Source organism: Colius striatus, chromosome 9, assembly GCF_028858725.1.
Source record: "Colius striatus isolate bColStr4 chromosome 9, bColStr4.1.hap1, whole genome shotgun sequence".
Taxonomy (NCBI): Eukaryota; Metazoa; Chordata; class Aves; order Coliiformes; family Coliidae; genus Colius; species Colius striatus.
In genome coordinates this window covers 33867106-33887050 of record NC_084767.1, presented here as the reverse complement: position 1 = coordinate 33887050, position 19945 = coordinate 33867106, and the positions used below count along the sequence as shown (strand labels likewise).

Here is a 19945-nt window from a genome sequence, read left to right as displayed (position 1 = left end):
TCTTCTTGTTCTCTACACATTTGGCTCAGCCTTCCTGGGGCTCTCTTGTTATCCCCACAATCATTATTGAGTCTCTTAATGGAAAAGTGTGAACTCAGTTACAGCATATGGGTTTTAACCTTGGCATCAAATGTCTCAAGTGTATTCTAGTGAGAGGAGAGTTCACCTAGCTTTTCTGACCTTCCCCAACAACTTAAGCATCATTTGTTACTTTTCTTTTCCTCGTCCTGCACTACTGTGAGACATGGCTATACTCTGGCATGTATTATGTCCAAGCAATAAGTGGCGCAGCTTATGTTCCTTATGTTACCTTTTACACAAAGGTGTTCCTGAAAACCATACACCAAAACAGGATGCAATGAGGAGAAATACTGGTTCAAGGAGTACGGTTAGAAGAATCTTCCTCATAACTTTAAGGTGCACATGTGAGTCTAAGAAATGGTGCCCTTCAGCTTGCTCTGCCCAGCATTCTTAAAGCCTTGGGGAAAACAAAGTCATAGAAAGTCTTGCAAGAACAGGGGTGACAAGAGTGCCAGAGGTCACAGCAGAACCACCACCTGCATGAGACTGCAAAAGACTTCTCACAGAGCGGGGCAAAGTTTCCTGCCTGGTCAAGCCCATGACCTGTAAAATGCTCTGGTGTCTTCTGGCATGAGAAGCACCGTATAAAAGAACGTAGTTATCACTTGTTCTAAGCACGCAGCAACTCCAGTTGGGATGAACTCCTGAGAGGCTCTTCAAGGAAAAGAAAGTGAATCTATTGAAGTGTTTTTAGCGAAACAGCTTTCTGGAATTCTTTCCTGCTCCACTTTATTGAACATTTAAGACCAGAAAGAAGCATTGCATTCTTCTGCAAGCATTTACAGGTGTTTACAGCACATCTGCTCCATACCACTCCTTTTTTAGATTGTGGGAGGGTGGTATGCACTTTTTTGAAAAATAGAGGAGTTTGTAAATAGCACCATAGTACTGACTGAGCATGCTCAGGAGTAACTTCCCACTATCAGTTAGGTCAAGCTGTGACATACTGACGAGACACGGACTTCTACTGGAAACTATCACTCAACAGTTTCTGCTGCTAAAAGGAAAAGTTAATGTGAATCTTCCTGATGAAGCCTTCAGCATATCTTAGGCCAGATATACTATTTATTTATCTCCATAATACTGGTTTCATATGCTGCCTGGCAGTAGGAGGAAGATACATGATGTTACCTTTGCACTTCTTTATCCTTCCTGTAATTAGTAAAATCATGAGATTGAAAAAAAAAAAAATGGCTCTCGAAATGCAGTTTTGATTATGACCTTGATATTAAATACAAAAAGGGTCTTATATCCTAAAGGATATAACGATATATACACAAAGGACAAAAAATAAAAACAAACCCAAGAGAGATAACAGAAAGTAATATGTGTTTCAGCGTTCAGCTACAACATTAAAGATTCTGACTTCGTTTAGCTTCACTAAAACCCCTTGAGTGGTGACAGGTGTGTGGAACAGAAACCAGTTAAGCTCCCATCTAGGTTTTGGTATTAAGCCCATTCAAGTATTCCCTGCAATTCTGAACATACTTAGTTGCTGTTGTATGCTTATCTGTATGTTGATCATCTCAACCAGTCCAATTCTATCAGAAACTGGGAGAAGAACTTGAGGAAAGCTTTGGAATCGCTATTACAAAACAGAGCAAATATTGTAATTCCCTTGCTTTTGATTACTCTGTAGCATTCTGGGAGCAACAGTTTATCTGAATTACTTCATTTTCCCTTCATAGACCAGTTTGTGATAAATATGCAAGAGGCTGAATGCTCTTAATTACTTTATCCTCCTGCTACCACTAGTCATCTTGTGTTCAACTTTTAAGTAAGGAAGCTGCCATGTAAGAAAGAAACCAAACTTTTTAGCCCAGGAATATGAAGTGTTGTCTGTATGAGGACTGAAGCTGTATCATTGGTTTTGGTAATTTCTACTCTAGTCCAGTGAATCTACAGCACTTGGCAGCAAGTTTTTGTAAATGACACATTAAAGACAGCTGTTCCCATCTTTTTTACTGCTTATCCAAAAGGTCACATGAAATATCTGAGAATTGTTTTTAATTTTAGCAAAGAAGGTGTTAAGTCATGCATTCTACTGGTACACTAAATTTTCCCTTCATCCATTTGAAGGGGAAAAGTAAGTATTAGGCTTAGAAGCTGCCATAAGCAATATAGCTCACAGTGATATTTCCATAAACATGTCCTGACAACATACTGTTTTTGTTGCAATGTTATCCTAAGGTGCATGATATTGTTTTGTGAGGCATCTGAATATTCAGATCTGTTACATTCTACAGTTTCTGGCAGACTCTACTCCAATAATTTAGGCACTGAAGCTGGTGGGAAGTAAAATTAAACAAAGCCTACTCAAAATTTTCAAAGCTATTTTTTTATCATTTTAAGTCTATTTGGATTTACATATTGTTTTGAGATCATTTTATCTTTTCCCCTACTAAGCTCACCTATTAAATAACACATTTTAGGATTAGGCAATACACTTGAGTGTTTTTCAAGCTAAAACATGAATCCATGAAAAATAATTTCAGTTATGAACTTACTAATATAGTTCCTCCTTCTGCATTCTTAGATAATGATACAGTGCTAAGCCTGCTCCATGACAGAAGGACTATCACTTATAGGTTGAATTGACTGTGACTGTCTGCAAACAAGATTACACGTGACATATATTTTTACAGTTACCAATAACAATTTTGTGAGAACTACACAGCAAATGAGACCCAACAATGAGTTTACTTGAAGGCCAGAGTCTACTTAGCAGAAACTATAAACATTTTATGTTTTCTAAAGTCATACAAAAACACCTCTGAGAACTACCAAGAAAAGATGCAAGGAATTGATGAATTTTACTTAACTTTTCTATAGCAACAATAAAATGCCTGCATTTTAGTTTGTAAGCAAACATACTGGCTTCCGAGCATTCCTGACAACACCACACAGTTTAGTACAGCTAGTGGTCACAGCCCATGTTCACTGGAGTACAGAGACAAGGTTCTTCCTGCTGGACAATCAGGTACACAGGCAGCTCAGTGCAATAGAACTTTCCCCAACATCAGCTCAGTACTGCTTGGACATTTCAGTTATACAGAAGAGAGTCCCAGTGGTACTGAAGTCACTTTAGATGCATCACTGCAGACTACAAATACACCACTGAAATTCAGAGTTAAACTTCTGTCAATACTACAGCACTTTAATAAGGTAATGCTCGTAAAAACATGGACAAATATTGTGAATGAACTGAAAGGTTCTTGTACTCTTCTGTGATTTGTAACTAAGATTTGTAAATCTTAGACATTTTAATACAATTTTTCCTGTTTACTGGAACACTGCACAATAATACAAAAGGTTTATATGGCATCTATATTTAACAGGAGGGCCAAGTAAAACTCAAACCAGATAAAATAGTTTTCTATGACAAGTATAATGAAAATATGCAACTTGCTACTACAGCAATTATTTCTGCAAGAAATTTTCAAAGGGCATAGATATAGGTTTATATAGATATATATATATATACTGAAGATCGGGCAGAACCACAATTTTAAGTGAAAAAAAATTAGAAAACATTTGCTATAAAAGAATGAGGAAAAAGAACAAACTAGAGATGAGAAATGGAAGTGAAGTTATAGATGGGAAAATTAGAAGAAACTATAAAAGAAAAGAGAATGATGGGATAAGAAATAAAGAGGATGGGAAATGAAGAGACAGTAAAGGACACTCTGACAAAGAAGACAGATCAAAGAAGAATTACAGAAAGAAGAGATTTTAAGAAGGTGAAAATATCATAGACAAGATTTTTGGGAAAGCTTTCATTTGCTCAGATATGCTGCCACTGAACTTCATATGAAAGAATCAGGTCATGATGGATCACTTTGAGGGGGAAAAAGCCCCCACCAACAGTGAGATTTTTTTTAAGAGCTGTAGTTTTTCCCCCTTTATCTCTGCATATGGATGTAAACACAAACTTATGCATATACTACTTCCTGATTAGTGAGGAGTTACTTAATGACATCACATTATTTTTTTGATGAAACTAAATGCTGCAAGAAGTGACCCCTCCCCAACAATGCCAGTAGCTTAATTAGCCCCTCTTTCCTCATGTGGTGATGATGGATCTCTCAAGCTGATTCACCTACCAACTGTGCAATTCTGCAAAAGCAGCTTTGATCTTCTTCACTGAAATATCCACTTCCTCTTTGATCATCATACGGTATCTGGTTAGAGACACAGTGCAACGCTGCAGGTCTTTTACTGATTTTTCTATGTTTGGCCCTAAAATAGAAAACAAAAAATACATAAAAGTAAGAAAACTGGTTTTGAGTTTTCTGAATGAGAGAGTAGGAGTACTTCAATGTATTATTTGTCCAGATTAGGATGAAGTGGTTATTCTATGGAAGTCTGTAAGTCCAACTTTTCCATAGTCCTTCTGTGGTGCTCCTCAGTTTCTAAACGTTTGCTCAAATTCAATACATGGATCAAATAAACATTAAAACAGCACTAATACTTCAAATTATTTATTTTAAATTTAATTTAATATAACATTAAATAGACAATAATTTGCTCTACTCAATTTTGTTATGCTGAGGACACCTTTTCTTCATGTATGTGCACTTTATTTCCTAAGGGCCTCAGATGTCTGATCATCTCAGAACACAACAACCAGAGCTCCAATTTACCTCTTTTTTTGACTGAATCATCTGTCTTTGTTTCAAGTGAAGTTGTAGCACTGGATGATTTCACCGAGAAAGAAGATTTAACTGAGGAAGGTTTTGACTTTGGCCTGCTTAGGTTACACTGGAGTTGTACTGATGACTGAAAAGACTCAGACTGTTCTACTCCGTTCACAGACTTTGGGTTTAGTTCCACAGATACTCTCTGGTGTCCTTGTTCTTTGACTGTAAGAAAACATTAAGTAGAAAACAGGGAGTTGTAAGACTAAGAAAGAGATGAATCCTCACTGTTGTTAAGTGTGAATGACTTCATGTTTATACACTGCAAAAATCGAGGTTATTTTCCACTGGCACACATTCTACAAAATCTCAGAAATCAATGACAAAACTGAAACAAAATAAGTGTTCTATTAAACACTGCTGTAAATACACCTATGTTTCGATAGTCTAAAGAGAAAAATACCCTTTTTAGTGACTACATCTTTTTATGTTTTTGTGGCAATCAGAATCATAGAGTCCTTATGGTCTGAAAAGACATTTAGGATCGAGTCCAACCACTAACCTCACACTGCCAAGCCCACCACTAAACTATGTCCCTGTGCACCTCATCTATGTGTTTTTTAAATATCTCCAGGGGTGGTGACTCCACTACCTCCCTGGGCAGCCGTTCCAATGCTCAATATACCTCTCAGTGAAAAAGTTCTTTTTAATGTCCAACTGAAACCTCCCTTGGCGCAACTTCAGCCCATTTCCTCTTAGCCCATCATTCATTACTAGAGAGAAGAGACTGATCCCCACCTCACTACAATTCCCTTTCAGGTAGTTGGAGAGAGTGATCCTGTCTCCCCTCAGCCTTCTCTTCTCCAGGCTAAACACCCCCAGCTCCCTCAGCCGCTCCTCACCAGACTTGTGCTCCAGACACTTCACCAGCTTTGATACCCATTTCTGTATCCTCTCTTGCACCTCAATGTTCTTCTTGTAGTGAGGAGCCCAGAACTGGACACAGTATTTGAGGTGCGGCCTCACCAGTGCCAAGTAATGGTGGGGGGGAGGACCACTTCCCTGGTCCTGCTGCTCACACCGTTTCTGATCCAGGCCAGGATGCCATTGGCCTTCTTGGCCACATGGGCACACTGCTGGCTCATGTTCAGCTGGCTGTTGACCCCTAGGTCCTTTTCCACCTGACAGCTTTCCAGCCACACTTAACACAGAGGAATAAGCAGAAACCATAGTGCCCACATTTCTAAAACAGCTTTTATTGTCAATTGAGGCTACTCTGGCTAAATAATTCAAACAGATATTTAAAAATAAGCAGTTTATCAGCTAAGCTACAGAGAAAGGCCAGGACTACTGGGTTCTGTCTCCAAGATTAGATCTTCTGAAATTTGTTGGTGAAGTGCAAAATTGGTTTTTACTGCATTTAATTAGCAGCACTGATATCCTTGTCAAGATAAATGACAAACTGACAGCTTTTTGCCTACAGAAAATCATTGAGAATGATTATTATACCCCAAAAAACTTTTAAAATAATCTTCTGTCTGCAAAAGACATAAGACTTGGACACTTTCTTCCAGAATGACACAAGCTACTTTGAAACCCATGATGACCAACACAGCCTAGCAAACAACACTCCAGTATGCTACAACTGAACTTTCAAATTTGATTGAGGACAAGCACACAATTAAAAATAGATTAAGAAAGTCTGCATCAAGTCTCTGAAGACTTGAGCCAGGTAAGACACAGATGCAACAAATTTTAGGGACAAAGTCTAAGAATTAAAAGTGAAGTAAAAGGCTACAAGTAAACTGTTGAAAGTCTCAGTACATAGTGGCTTGGAACTTTAGTACTAGTCTACTGTGAGACCTCTACTGTATTAACTGTTGAGTATTAGAAGACCTGCCAGGTACAGCGGCAGCCCAAATAAACTTGCTTTGAATTCTGCTGAGTTGTCATCTTTGTAAGGAGAGTTTTTTTCTTTTTACAACAGCTTGTCATTCAAAACCCTTTAAATCAAGTGAATGTCAATGGATTTTTTGGCTGAAAGAAAAAAAAACACCTCTTGAGATATAAACAGGAAGCCTTAAGGATTCCCTAAAAACCATTCTACATGAAAAACAACTTTAAGAAGTAGGAAACAGATCAGTATCTGTTTTGTATCTGTTTTTTTACCCAAATTCCTGCAAAAGCAAGGCAAAGCAGCATTAAATAGCCTTTCAGTGCATTCATGCTCCTTCTTTACAAGGACACGCAAAGAAAGGGTAGCTCTAAGTCCTTCAGATCCTGTTTTGCCAATGACTCTAAGAAGAACAGTTGGAAGGTTTGTCCTGGTCATCATTTTGAAGTAATCTGGTTTATTTGGGGCCTTTTCCCCTTCAAGATATTGAGAGGGAGAGCCCCTGAACTGACTCATAATTAAGTGAAACACTTCCTAAAGCCCTCCACGATGAGGCAATCTGACTTTCCAGGGCCCTGAATTCCATTTTCTCTAGCAGGTCTTGATTGCCTGTGGGAAACCATCAGAGAAAACAAAAAACTAAAGATTTCTCGGAAAAAGAAAGATGGAAATAAACAGACCTGAACTAAAGGTAACAGCCATGTGTTCTCCCCTATCATTTGCTAGCATTAGACACAACATAGAGAAACACCAAGTATACTACATCCTTCCTTCTGGTCCTTGAAGTACAGTACGGGCTGGGGATCGAACTGCTGGAGAACAGCTCTGCAGAGAGAGACCTGGGAGTCCTGATTAATAATAAGCTAAATATGAGCCAGCAATATGCCCTCGTGGCCAAGAAGGCCAATGGCATCCTGGGATGCATCAAGAAGAGTGTGCCCAGCAGGTCAATGGAAGTTCTGCTCCCTCTCTACTCTGCCCTGGTGAGGCCTCATCTGGAGTTCTGAGTCCAAGTTCTGGGCTCCTCAGCTCAAGAGGAACAGGGAACTTCTGGAGAAAATCCAGTGCAGGGCACCAAGATGATCAGGGGTCTGGAGCATCTTCCTTATGAGGAAAGGCTGCAGGACCTGGGGCTGTTCAGTCTGGAGATGAGGAGACTGAGGGGGGATCCCATTAATACTTCCAAGTGTTTGAAAGGTGCATGTCAGGAGGATGGGGCAATACTTTTTTCTGTAGTGTCCAGTCATAGGACAAAGGGGTAATGGATAAAAGCTGAAACACAAAGTTCCAGAAATAAAAACTTCAAGTGTGAGGGAGCCCTGGCACAGGCAGCCCAAGGAGGTTGTGGAGTCCTCACCTCTGGAGGTCTTCAAGACCCACCTGGACATGTTCCTATGCGACCTAATCTAGGTGGACCTGCTTTAGCAGGGGGGGTTGGATGATTTCTGTAAGTCCCTTCCTACCCCTACTGTTCTGTGATTCTATGATTCTAGTTGCATGACTTCAATAGCTATGTGTATTAATTTCAGACTATCTCCTCCCTACAAATTATTTTTATTATAATCTACTTCACAGCAATGAAAATACCATGACCTTTAAATGAATGAGGGCTTGGCTATTGCCAGTTAAAAAGGTGTCTTGTGCCAGATGAACTGACCTGGGATTTCTGAACAGACTCGTGCTGAATCTCCAAACCCTGAGCCTTTCTTGTCACAAGAAGCAGCTTCCAGTTTCTTATGGGCAGAACCACTGCAAGAGCTGTCTTTGGAGCATCCATTCAGATAGCAGTCATATATCCCCTGGGGCTCTTGAGATGCTTTCTCAGGTCCACCATTCTTGTTTTTAGGATCTTTATTGCTTTGGTGCTGTTTAGATTTGCTTCTTTTTCTCCTATTTTTCTAAATGGAGAAATATTGCAAAAACATAGACATCACTCAGTCCAACATATAATCTAAACAGTAAATTGTCCATGCTCTTTATAAAATGCCACGCAAATGACATCAGTGTTATGCAATTTACAGGCCATGTTGTGCTATACAACACATTGCATTTGTTCAGCTGGATATACAATCCATTTGAAATAAAACCCAACTTTTCTTCCACACAAAATATTGCATTGCAAAATGGTAACAGCCTCTACTAAGATGCTGCTCAAAATGTTTGCAGTCACATAGGACAAGTAGTTCCTAACCATTCAAGGGACACAGTAACATAGACAAACCCTCAAGACATCACTCTCATAAGGTAGACAGTGTTCACAGAGGACATAGATTGGCCACTGCTGCTGTAGTTCTCCCAGCATAAAGAGTAGCCTCCATGACTGACTCACAAGGCAGCCTCTTGGTACAGCTCCAGCTTGGAGATACATATGCACGGAGATCACATCCCAAACATATACTTGAAGTATCTAACTTGATAGTGTCACTAATGTCTAACTCCTAATGGGTGACTCCTATGCATAAGTTATTTTTACACCTGGCAGCAAAAACTCTAGCACTGTAAATGGCCATGACTATCCAGGATACAACTGCTTTTTAGAAGTCTTTCTACACACAGGCTGTTTTGGGATTTGTTCTATACTTGTCCAGGGTTTGGTTCCCACAGACATGTACACACCCTGCTGTCCCAGAAACTCCCTCAGAACTCCAGGCTAGAGAGAAAGCAGTAGATTTAATAGGATTAAGAATAATACAAACATTTGCATTCAATTATTTTGACCGCAGGTATGAATGAAGTCACCTATGTTACCTAAGGTAGACAAAGTACTGGCCAAAATAGAAATACTACATTCAGCTACAGACAGCTGATCAATGGTTTGAATGCTTTGATTCTCAAAAGCATGTTCTTACCTTCTTTTTCCCTGTCATATTCCATTCCTTTAGAACCTGAGCTGCACTGCCTAGGGAAAGTAAAGATAAAACATTTGAACAAAAGTTAATCTATGAAAAAGCATACATGTGCTCACGAACAGTTTCTGGTCTCCTAGCTGGGCAGTATTTCCATTCGTTGTTGTGACTCCTCTTACATGAAGAGAACAAAATGGTTACTGTTGTTTTTACCCTTTCTAGTTATCCATATTACATGGATATATACGGTGGATGGGCTACTTGGCACTATTGCTTCTTATGGCCTTCACTCCACAAAGTGCTAAAAAAGTGGGTGCCTAATTTAAAGCACTAGCGTAAGCCCCAGAAAAAAACAACACTCAGATTTCTTGCCTGCAAAGGGAAGCATCCCAGCACCCTGGTATAAACACTAGGTAAGTTAGATAGTCCACCATGACCCTAGAGCTTCTGCAAGTTTTACATTTTTTGGCATATTTATCATATACTTCTTATGTGTTATCAGTCAATCCAGAAGACATAAGATGATAAAAACGAAGATTTAATTAGCATATATAAGGGTAATTTCATGGACTCTTGCAGAAATTCTGCAACACAAACACAGTAGACTTGCATCTGGCAGGAAAAAAAATAATCAAAATTTATATTGAATACAATTTTGTATATTTGAAATTCTGTCTGCCAGCTCTAATGAGCTGGTTAGATCAATTTATGGAATAAAGCAAGCAGAGCCTTGGTCTGAACAGTGCCAGCTGTCATATTAGAAGAAAACTCTTCTATATCTAGCTAACATCATTGTTTTTTCTCCTGGACTCTAAAGCTGAAAATAGATGCTGACAGTAAGCATGCAGTCTGAAATGTCATCCAAACTGCTATGGCACTATCTGTCACAAGAATCCTTTTAATCGCAACTAGGTTGAAGGTCTTGTGCTTGCATCCACGTAAACCTAGTAAATATTAATTTAGTATCCTTTCCCAATGGGTTTCATACTCAGCCATTCTTCTGAGCAATTTTAGTGAACTCTTGATGATATAGTATTAAGAAGCAATACTGTTTGCAGACCACTGTGAGTCGTCAACTTGTATTCAGGCAAACTGTGTGTGAGGTTTTCAAACCTATAGAAATTATTTTTCTATCACAATATTCCAGATCCATAATTATCTCACACATTAGAAGAGTTTACACATCTTGCTAGCAGTAATAAATCTAGTTTGTTAAACAGTGAAAAAGTGTGTATGAAATCCAAAGCCATATTTTGTTTCCTACATAATATGACCACGCAGACAGAAGGAAAACCTCTGCTGTGTGTATACCTATAGTTCTAGCTATATTTAGCTATATACATACATATTTATGTTCACATAAAAACAAAACCCTCTCCTAAAGATACACTACCTTTCATCAGACACCACATTTCAGTATGAAGAAATAAACCCAGACATTTCCTGCCCATTTTACTCAGTGCTGCTAAAAAACCATTTGATTTCACTCAAGAGATTTTTCAACTGTTTTCACAGTATTATCCAACACTCTGTTTGTGCTGGCTGGTGTTGTCTTATCTTTGCTTCCCTCAGCTTCCCTGTGAATACTATGCACAGTAAGGGTTACTTTAGGGATTCACCCAACTAACTCCAGTTTTCTCCTGTTGGAAATGCATCAACTGTGCAAGTCCCAAAGCCCTCATTTGAGCCAACTGCTATATATTCTTGAACACATCTATAAAGCTGCTGAACAGACCTTCTGATTATGCTCAATTAGGGAAACACTAACATAGCAAATCAAATATTTAAACTATTTTATTTATCTGAAATTTCACATGTAGAAGTAAGCTCATAATAGAGATATCACCTATATGCCACTCCAGATACAAAACAAGATTGAAGCTGATCTCAGGGAACTAAATTCAAGCATTTCTTGATTTAGCATGCAGCAGCTCTGAGAGAAGCACTGAATGGTGATGCTCAGCCTTTCCATTCAGCTTGAAAAACATGGGGACAATGTATTTTCTTCAACTGAAATATTTCAAACTTTTCACATCAATAACAAGAATTGCTAAGATACTCAAAGTGCTAGATCCTTTCCATCCAGTGTGGCAGCTGAATGAACATGTGTTTTCTCACACTGTTTCCAGATCGTAACAAATACTGGCCATTTTGAAATGCTCACTTGCAAAGACTTCGAACCCAAGGCACAAGGATCATAAATTGGTGAAGTTCAAACAAAAGATCATTTGAAATCAGGTTATAACAGCTTACTGTTCTTCAAGACTTTGTTGCACTCTTGCAAGGCTTGTTTTTCACTTGTTTCTTCCTCATAAAAGATGACAACAAATAGGTATAAAAGCCACTGGAAATAACTTGTAGACCACAAGTGAGCAACAGTAACTTCAGACAAAATAAACTGAATCTAAGAAAATTACTGAAGACTATCTAAAACATTTTCCTTTCTCTGTGTGTGTGCACATATCAGAATCTGTTTGTGTAGATTCCTGAATCAGGATGTACCATATAGATATGATGCATTTATAGTCCAGTTTGCTTGCATCCACTTTTTGCATATTAGTAATTCCTAACATATCATGATCGATTTTGGCTGATACATTTTAGTAGATTCATCCAAACCAAATCCAAAATTATTATAAAACAGAAATCAGTAATTTGGCGAGATGGCAAATCAACACTATGAGACATTGAAGACATACGTGGTTTTTGAAACCACTGAAGTTCAAATATAAAATCACAGAATCATAGAATGGTAGGGGTTGGAAGGGACCTTTAGAGATCATCTAGTCCAGCCCCCCTGCAGAAGCAGGTTCACCTAGATCAGGTCGCATAGGAACATGTCCAGGTGGGTCTTGAAGACCTCCAAGGAAGGAGACTCCACAACCCCTCTGGGCAGCCTGTGCCACTGCTCCGTCACCCTCACAGTGAAATAGTTTTTTCTCATGATTAAGTGGAACTTTTTGTGTTCCAGCTTCATCCCATTACCCATTGTCCTGTTGCTACCTACTATAGAAAAAAGGGATGTCCCAACCTCCTGACATCCATCCTTTAGATATTTATAAATGTTAATAAGATCTCCCCTTCTCCAGACTAAACAGCCCCAGTTCCTGCAGCCTTTCCTCATATGAAAGATGTTCCAGTCCCCTGATCATCTTGGTGGCCCTGTGCTGGACTCTCTCCAGAAGTTCTCTATCTCTCTTGAGCTGAAGAGCCCAGAACTGGACACAGGACTCCAGATGAGGCCTCACCAGCGCAGAGTAGAGGGGGAGAAGAACCTCCCTTGATCTGCTGGCCACACTCTTCTTGATGCATCCCAGGATGCCATTGGCCTTCTTGGCCACGAGGGCACATTGCTGGCTCATATTTAGCTTATTATCAGTCAGGACTCCCAGGTCTCTCTCTGCAGAGCTGCTCTCCAGCCATTCAACCCCCAGCCTGTACTGGTGCATGGGATTGTTCCTTCCCAGATGCAGGACTCTGCACTTGTCCTTGTTGAACCTCACGAGGTTCCTCTCTGCCCAACTCTCAAGCTGCTCCAGATCCTGCTGAATGGCAGCACAGCCTTCTGGGGAATCAGCCAGTCCTCCCAGTTTGGTGTCATCAGGGAACTTGCTGAGGGTACACTCTGTCCCCTCATCCAGGTTGTTGATGAAGATGTTGAACAAGACTGGCCCCAGAACTGATCCCTGTGGAACTCCACTGGCCACAGGCTTCCAACTCGATTCTGTGCCACTGATCACCACCCTCTGGGCTCTGTCATTCAGCCAGGTCTCGATCCACCTCACTGTCCACTCATCCAAGCCACACTGCTTGAGCTTTCTGATGAGGATGTTACAGGGAGACAGTGTCAAAAGCCTCGCTGAAGTCAAACCTAGATGACGTTTGCTGCTCTCCTCTCATCTAGCCAGCCAGTTACACTCTCATAGAAGGCTATCAGGTTGGTCAAATACAATTTCCCCTTGGTGAAGTCATGTTGACTCCCCCTAATAACCCTCTTTTCCTTCATATGTTCAGTGATAACATTCAGGATGAGTTGTTCCATCACCTTTCCGGGGATGGAGGTGAGGCTGACCGGCCTGTAGTTTCCTGGGTCGTCCTTCCTGCCCTTTTTGAAGACTGGCGTGACATTGGCCTTTCTCCATTCCTCAGGCACCTCGCCTGTCCTCCATGAGTGTTCAAAAATGATGGAGAGAGGCTTAGCAATCACATCTGCCAGCTCCCTCAGCACTCTAGGATGCATCCCATCAGGACCCATTGACTTATGAGCCTTAAGCTTGGCCAACAAGTCTTTAACCTCTTCCTCTTCCACCCAGGGCAAGTCCTCTGCTGTCCAGGCCATCCTGTTATCCTTGCTGGACTGGGCTTCCTGAGGGCCGGCCTTCGCCGTAAAGACAGAAGCAAAGAAGGCATTCAGTACTTCGGCCTTCTCTGCATCCTCAGACACGAGGGCACCCTCAGCGTTCAGCAGCAGGTCCACATTACCCCTCATCATCCTTCTGCTGCTGATGTACTTGAAAAATGCCTTATTACTGTCGTTAACTTCCCTGGCTAAATTTAATTCTAGAAGGGCTCTAGCCTTCCTAGTTGCACCCCTGCATGCCCTGGCAATGTTCCTATACTCTTCCCAAGAAGCCAGCTCCTGTTTCCACCTCTCATAGGTGGCTGCTTTCTGCCTGAGTTGTCCCAGCAGATCCTTGCTCATCCACGGAGGCCTCCTACCTCCTTTTCCTCCTTCCTTGCATATTGGGACACACTGATCCTGGGCTTGGAGGAAGTGGTTCTTGAAGACTGACCAGCTCTCATTGGCACTTCTATCTTCTAGAATCATATCCCATGAGATCTGTCCAAGTAGATCTTTTAAGAGGCCAAAGTCGGCTTGCCTGAAATCCAGGGACACAGTCCTGCTTTGTGTCCTGCCTCTTCCACACACGATCTTGAACTCTACCATCTCATGGTCACTGCAGCCGAGGTTGCCTCCAACCTTCACATGCCCAACCAGGCTCTCCTTATTCATCAGTACCAGGTCCGGCAGCACACCCCTCCTTGTTGGTTCCTTGATCATCTGAGACAGGAAGTTGTCATCAACAATCTGTAGGAACCTCCTGGACTGCGTGTGCTTGGCTGTGTGGCTATCCCAGCAAATATGAGGGTGGTTAATTATCTTTTAAACACCTCAAAGCTACAAAGATTTTGAGAGGATTTGTTCATGGCATGTTATTATTTTTTACAAAAGGTTTCTTACAGACTTTAGTGAAAGTTCAAAATACTAGCCTCTACATACATATCAGAAAAGTGTAATTTAAACATAAATGAACTTTCATTAAAGATGGTCTTGTAATGCAAAATACAAACTCAGATCCAGACTTAGAATGGCTTGAGCCATTTGGTTCAGTCATTATAAATGTCAAAGCTATTTGCAAAATTCAGATTGAAGTTTGAATGTCAATGTATGCATCAAGTTCAGGGGTTTAGGGTCCTGATTATCTGCTTCACAACTATCCCAAATTCTTACTACTCACTCTATTTTCAATAGTGAATCATATTCTGACATATATACTTTAAAGAGCATTAACTTCCTTGCAGAATAAAGAGGTCTGCAACAAGTTGCAAGCATAGCACTAAAAAAATGGCAAAATCAGGTAGAACAGATAAACAGCCATGTTAAACTCATATTGTGAAGAAACAAAGATACAGACAGGAAGACCAATTATAGAAAAAAAAACCAAACCAAACCAACAAACTTTAAATATCACAATCATCTGATCTTCAGCAGAACAACAGAATATATTTTCAGTCACTAGAAACAACAAATACTTCAGCATGCAACCAAACCCCTCATGCCTTAGTGAAAAAAAGTACACTGTACTCACCATCCATGAAAGCTTGAACAGTCTTGTCTACATTGTTATCAAACTGCTGTAACACCAGAACTATCTCATTATTACTTTTGTTTGGAACAACTGATCGGATTGCATTGATCTGGAAGGAAGAAAATGGAAGACAAATTAACATACGGGTTTATTATACTCCTTTAGACAACAATGTACCTGTGTGCCATGCCATAAAAAAGCATGTTATACATGTTGTGCTTACAAGTATGCAACAATGTATCTGTATGAAACAATACCTATCTTCTCCTTACCTGGCCCATGCAAATAATGAAATCAATTTTTCAAGAGACCAAATCATACAACAGGTAACCAGTAAGCCTGCAACCAAATGCTACCCTCAGTCATGGCAGGAGAACTAGTTCAACCAACTGACAGAATCTGGCCTTATGTTTTTTTCCTAAAGGTTCTATTTGCTGCCATGAGACTTAACAAGATGTATCACCTCAGCAAACTTATGGACTACACAACTCCTTCAAGCAAGGCTGTTGCATGGCCTTGGTACATCAAAGTTATGACAGATGTTTTTCTGACATATAGAAAACAGTCGTGCAGAAAAATAATCACAGAGTAAAAGAAAACTGTATAATTTTTAAAATTTCTAGTGGCTGCTCAGCATAATTTGAGTTTGCTGTTCCATATATACATTACCGGGAAGCTTATGTAACAAAATCCTGAATAAAGGACATGGGAAGGTAAGTGCTCATCCAGGTGGGTTTTGAATGTATCCAGAGAAGGAGACTCCACAAGCCATTTGGGCAGCCTGTTCCAGTGCTCTGTCACCCTCACAATGAAGAAATCTTTCCCTGATACTTGGTTAAATATAATTAGTAAAACTAACAAAAGTCTATGGTAATACTCTGAATAAAAACAAAGAGAATCACTCTAGTTGTTCCAAATCTGCTTTTTGAGATTCTATGTCAAGCTATCCAGCATGTATTTACTATTAGAAACCTGTTATTGCACTGCAAATGTTTATTCAGCAACCTTCTTTGCCATCTTCTGTGGAAATAACATCCTTGATTAGACTGTATTTTATTTACTGTATCACAATGTCTTCATGCTACTTTCTGATTGTGAAACACTGGTCACCACTGTGAAATGTAATTGTGGAAAAAAATAATATGTGAAGATAGATCTGTTTAAGGGAACTAAGCTGGCTTACACAGTGACAGCATTCACACTGCCTTTTCTTAGCTGTCCATTCAGATACTGGAGAACAATTTTGCTAGGTTACCTTTATGGAATCTCCATCAGTGGAGACACCAGAAGGTGTCTTCTAAACACTTACATGCTCAGATTTATGAGGAAAAGACCTTATTTTGCTGTAATATGTTCATTCTACTCCTTAACCACTGTATTTCCCTCCCCTTTATAGTAACATAAGCCACAACTCATTTCAGGTTCTGTAATGTACAGTAACTGAGGACTCTGATTCACGATGTCTGCTAGACAGCTTCAACACTGCAAAATAGTTGATACTTGTTTCAGGTAAATCCACACAGGATCAAATTTTCTGGAGGATGCCTTCTAGATGAACTTATCTCACTGTATAAGTAAGGCCACTTTCTGTGTTAGCACACAACTTGAGTATGTCTACTTTGTATAATTTACTCTGCTCTTGTCCACCATTCTATTACACATCTCTTTGCAGCTCCACATTTGGCCACATTTCAAGTAGCAAGGCCTGGACAAGGCAGGCCACAACCATAGAGGGCAGTGGAGTTAAATTGCTTGTCTACTTCCCAAAGCCCCTTTCCAAAGGCCTATCTACACATTTGCCTAATGTTGCCACCCTATGATTAGGCAAGGCTGATCACAAGCTAGGGCCCATCCCAAGAGCTAGGTGCTTTGAATTCCCTACCAAACACAGGTAACTGTGTTGGAAGTTCAGATAGGCTAGGCTGCCAACTGGACTTCTTGAACCAGAGACTGTTGTTGCCAGGAACTTTCCAGAAAATCTCTGTCTGCTGAAGCTTATCTCTTCAGCTGATGTGTATGTATGAGGAGGGAAGTAGCGATTACAGCTCTCTGCACTGCTGATATTCAAGTTAAAACCAACCCAAATCCACAGGATGTGCAGCAAAAGCCTTGGAAAAAGGAGTATTAACCTCCTGCTTTGGGGCACAGGCATGCTATTTACTGATAAAGCTGCCACATGTATGAACCAAGCTGGCTCCACAACAACAAAAGCTGGCAAAGACACTAGGGTACAACAGGCCACAAGCTGCAATTCATTTTATGGTGAAGGTGGTAGTTGCCAAACATTTCCACCATATGGACACCTTCATTTTCTCACAAAATCCTCCCCTCTTCTTTCACAATCACGTGGATCATCTATCTACCTACTCAAAATTACATAATCTCCTTGTGGCAACTGCTTACAGGAATAGTAGAAGGGAATACCTAATGTATTTTAATTATCTTTAAATATAAGCATGGGAATTTCATACAGCTCCTAGGTCCTTCTTTGCTTTGAAATGTCTGGAAGTCTCAAGAAACATCTGGAAACAAAGTGAGGCCAAGACCACAGGATGGAAGAGGCAACTCACCACACACTGCAATTTGGAAACTTCTTAAAGACATTAAGAAGAACATCTGTGGGGTGGAGAACACTAACACACAAAAGGTCAATCAGACTACGTTTTAGACTACACAGTCTACTGAAGACTTTCTGTTTGCATCGCATGGTCGTTGTTAAGAAATTTTTGATAAATAGGAAGAACAGAATGAAAAACTAAATTGTACATAATCTGACTAGTACTATGATTAAATACAAAAAAAAAAAAAAGGAAATATTCTAGTTGTGGAGATAACCCAAACAATGCAATATTATTATCTTAGGAAGAACACTTGCCAATATAAAGAAAAGAAACTAAGCGTATGACCAACACTGTAGTCATGGCCTCATTTAATGGAACCACATAAAAATAGGAAATATTAATGTGCTGCAGAGCTCAACAGTTCTAATGCCAAAACCAAACAATAGCCTTTTTTGACTGTTGTACAAAATATACATTTGTTTATCTTGCCATTTAGGAAGTAAAAAGAGTAAGAAGTTTCATGGAAAAATTCCTCAGGAAAAGAACAACATATTGCAAAGTAAAATGTCCAGGACATAGGAAATTCCAAATCAGAAGTTACTTAAATTTTCTTAATCTCATTCCCTTGTGTATATATACTGTGATACCCAGGACACCTAGAAGTCATCAGTGTGTTTCTGCTTCACAGATTTCTGCTGTGACTTATTTGAGATAGAGTGGGTGAAAACTAAAATTTGCCACCAGTAGGATACTAAGAAACAAACAAACCTGCTCTGTTCAGAAATGACAAAAGCAGATATAAGCCCAGAATTCCAACAGAGAATAATTCCCAACAGCTTTTTATTCCCCCCTCCACCCCCAAAAAAATTTTTTACAATCTTTCAGAAACAAAACGGAATAATGTTACCATACCTTTTTCTGGAATTTCAAGGACAGACCTGTGTGTGCAAGACACTGGGTCTCGATCAAACACAACTGTTAGACTGATATTATCATCCAGAATACACTGGAACTCTTGTACAGAAGCAATGAAAAAGTCACAGAATCTTAAGGGTTGAAAGGGACCTTGAAAGATCATCTAGTTGAGTTCTCTACATCCACAATTATTGACAAATGGCTACAAGTCTCAAATTATGATCTGACAGTATCTGGAAACAAGACAAGGTGTGCTGAGGATGCCTAGGCTACTTGACAGGTTGCTGATATTCCACCTTTTAGTACTTTCACTCTGGTTTCAAAAACATGTAGATTTCCATGTTTGAAGCTCAAGTCTATCCCCACAGACCTAAAAAATGGGTCTCGCATATTTCTGGAAAGGGATACAGTGACTGAAAAGAAAAAGCCAAAAGGAGGGGCAGACAACTCTCCTGACAACCTATGTCTAGCAGAAATGTACTTCTACAGCTGAAGGTCTTCAGAGACACATCACAGACTCTGATGAACAGAGGCCCAGCAAATCTCCAGGAATGCTTGATAAATACAAGATGACAAGTGGGAGATATACTAAAGGAATGGATGTGAGCTGGATTCTGGGCAGTCCAGGTATGCTGGCTCCTGTCTGGTTCACCTGCCAGTTCAGGTGACAAATCAGTCCTTTTCCTCAACTACTTACAAATCTCCAGCTGCTTGAGAGCAATTATTTGCCAATCCAGAAAACGATACAGAACTCATTTATACTGAAGGTGTGATAAGGTGATTCCGTGGCAGGAGGCAATTTCCAGTTTTATGTCTCAACTTACAGTCTTCAGACGTCAAGACCATCTATATTTTCAACATGTAAACAACAGATTATTGAACTAGAGGAATGTAATATTGTATGGCTTATCATCAACAAATTCCTTAAAAAAATATTTAACTTTCCTAAAGGATGAAAAAAATGCAAGAGTCAAACTCCTAACATGCAGTGATATTCTATTTAATACCTAGCAGTCTGCAAACAAACTCACAGCAGTCTATTATATTTATTTCCATGTATGTGGGAGAAAGTAGCTTTTTCCTACTTGTTGAAACTTGATTATAGGATGAATAACATTACCAGACACGCTACAGGGAAATC

The 19945-nt window shown here is 39.9% G+C and overlaps 1 protein-coding gene across 2 annotated transcripts in view; it reads right to left on the bottom strand.

Annotated features, from left to right (window-relative positions):
* Positions 1-19945, bottom strand: part of SPATS2L (spermatogenesis associated serine rich 2 like) — an 86386-nt gene that overhangs the window by 18940 nt on the left and 47501 nt on the right. For both annotated transcript variants that reach the window (XM_062002893.1, XM_062002894.1), the window contains exons 3-7: positions 15329-15437; positions 9462-9511; positions 8270-8510; positions 4725-4943; positions 4185-4320 (exon numbers count right to left, since the gene is read on the bottom strand). In XM_062002893.1, coding sequence (XP_061858877.1) covers positions 4185-4320; positions 4725-4943; positions 8270-8510; positions 9462-9511; positions 15329-15437 — 755 coding nt within the window. The remainder of the gene's footprint in view (positions 1-4184; positions 4321-4724; positions 4944-8269; positions 8511-9461; positions 9512-15328; positions 15438-19945) is intronic.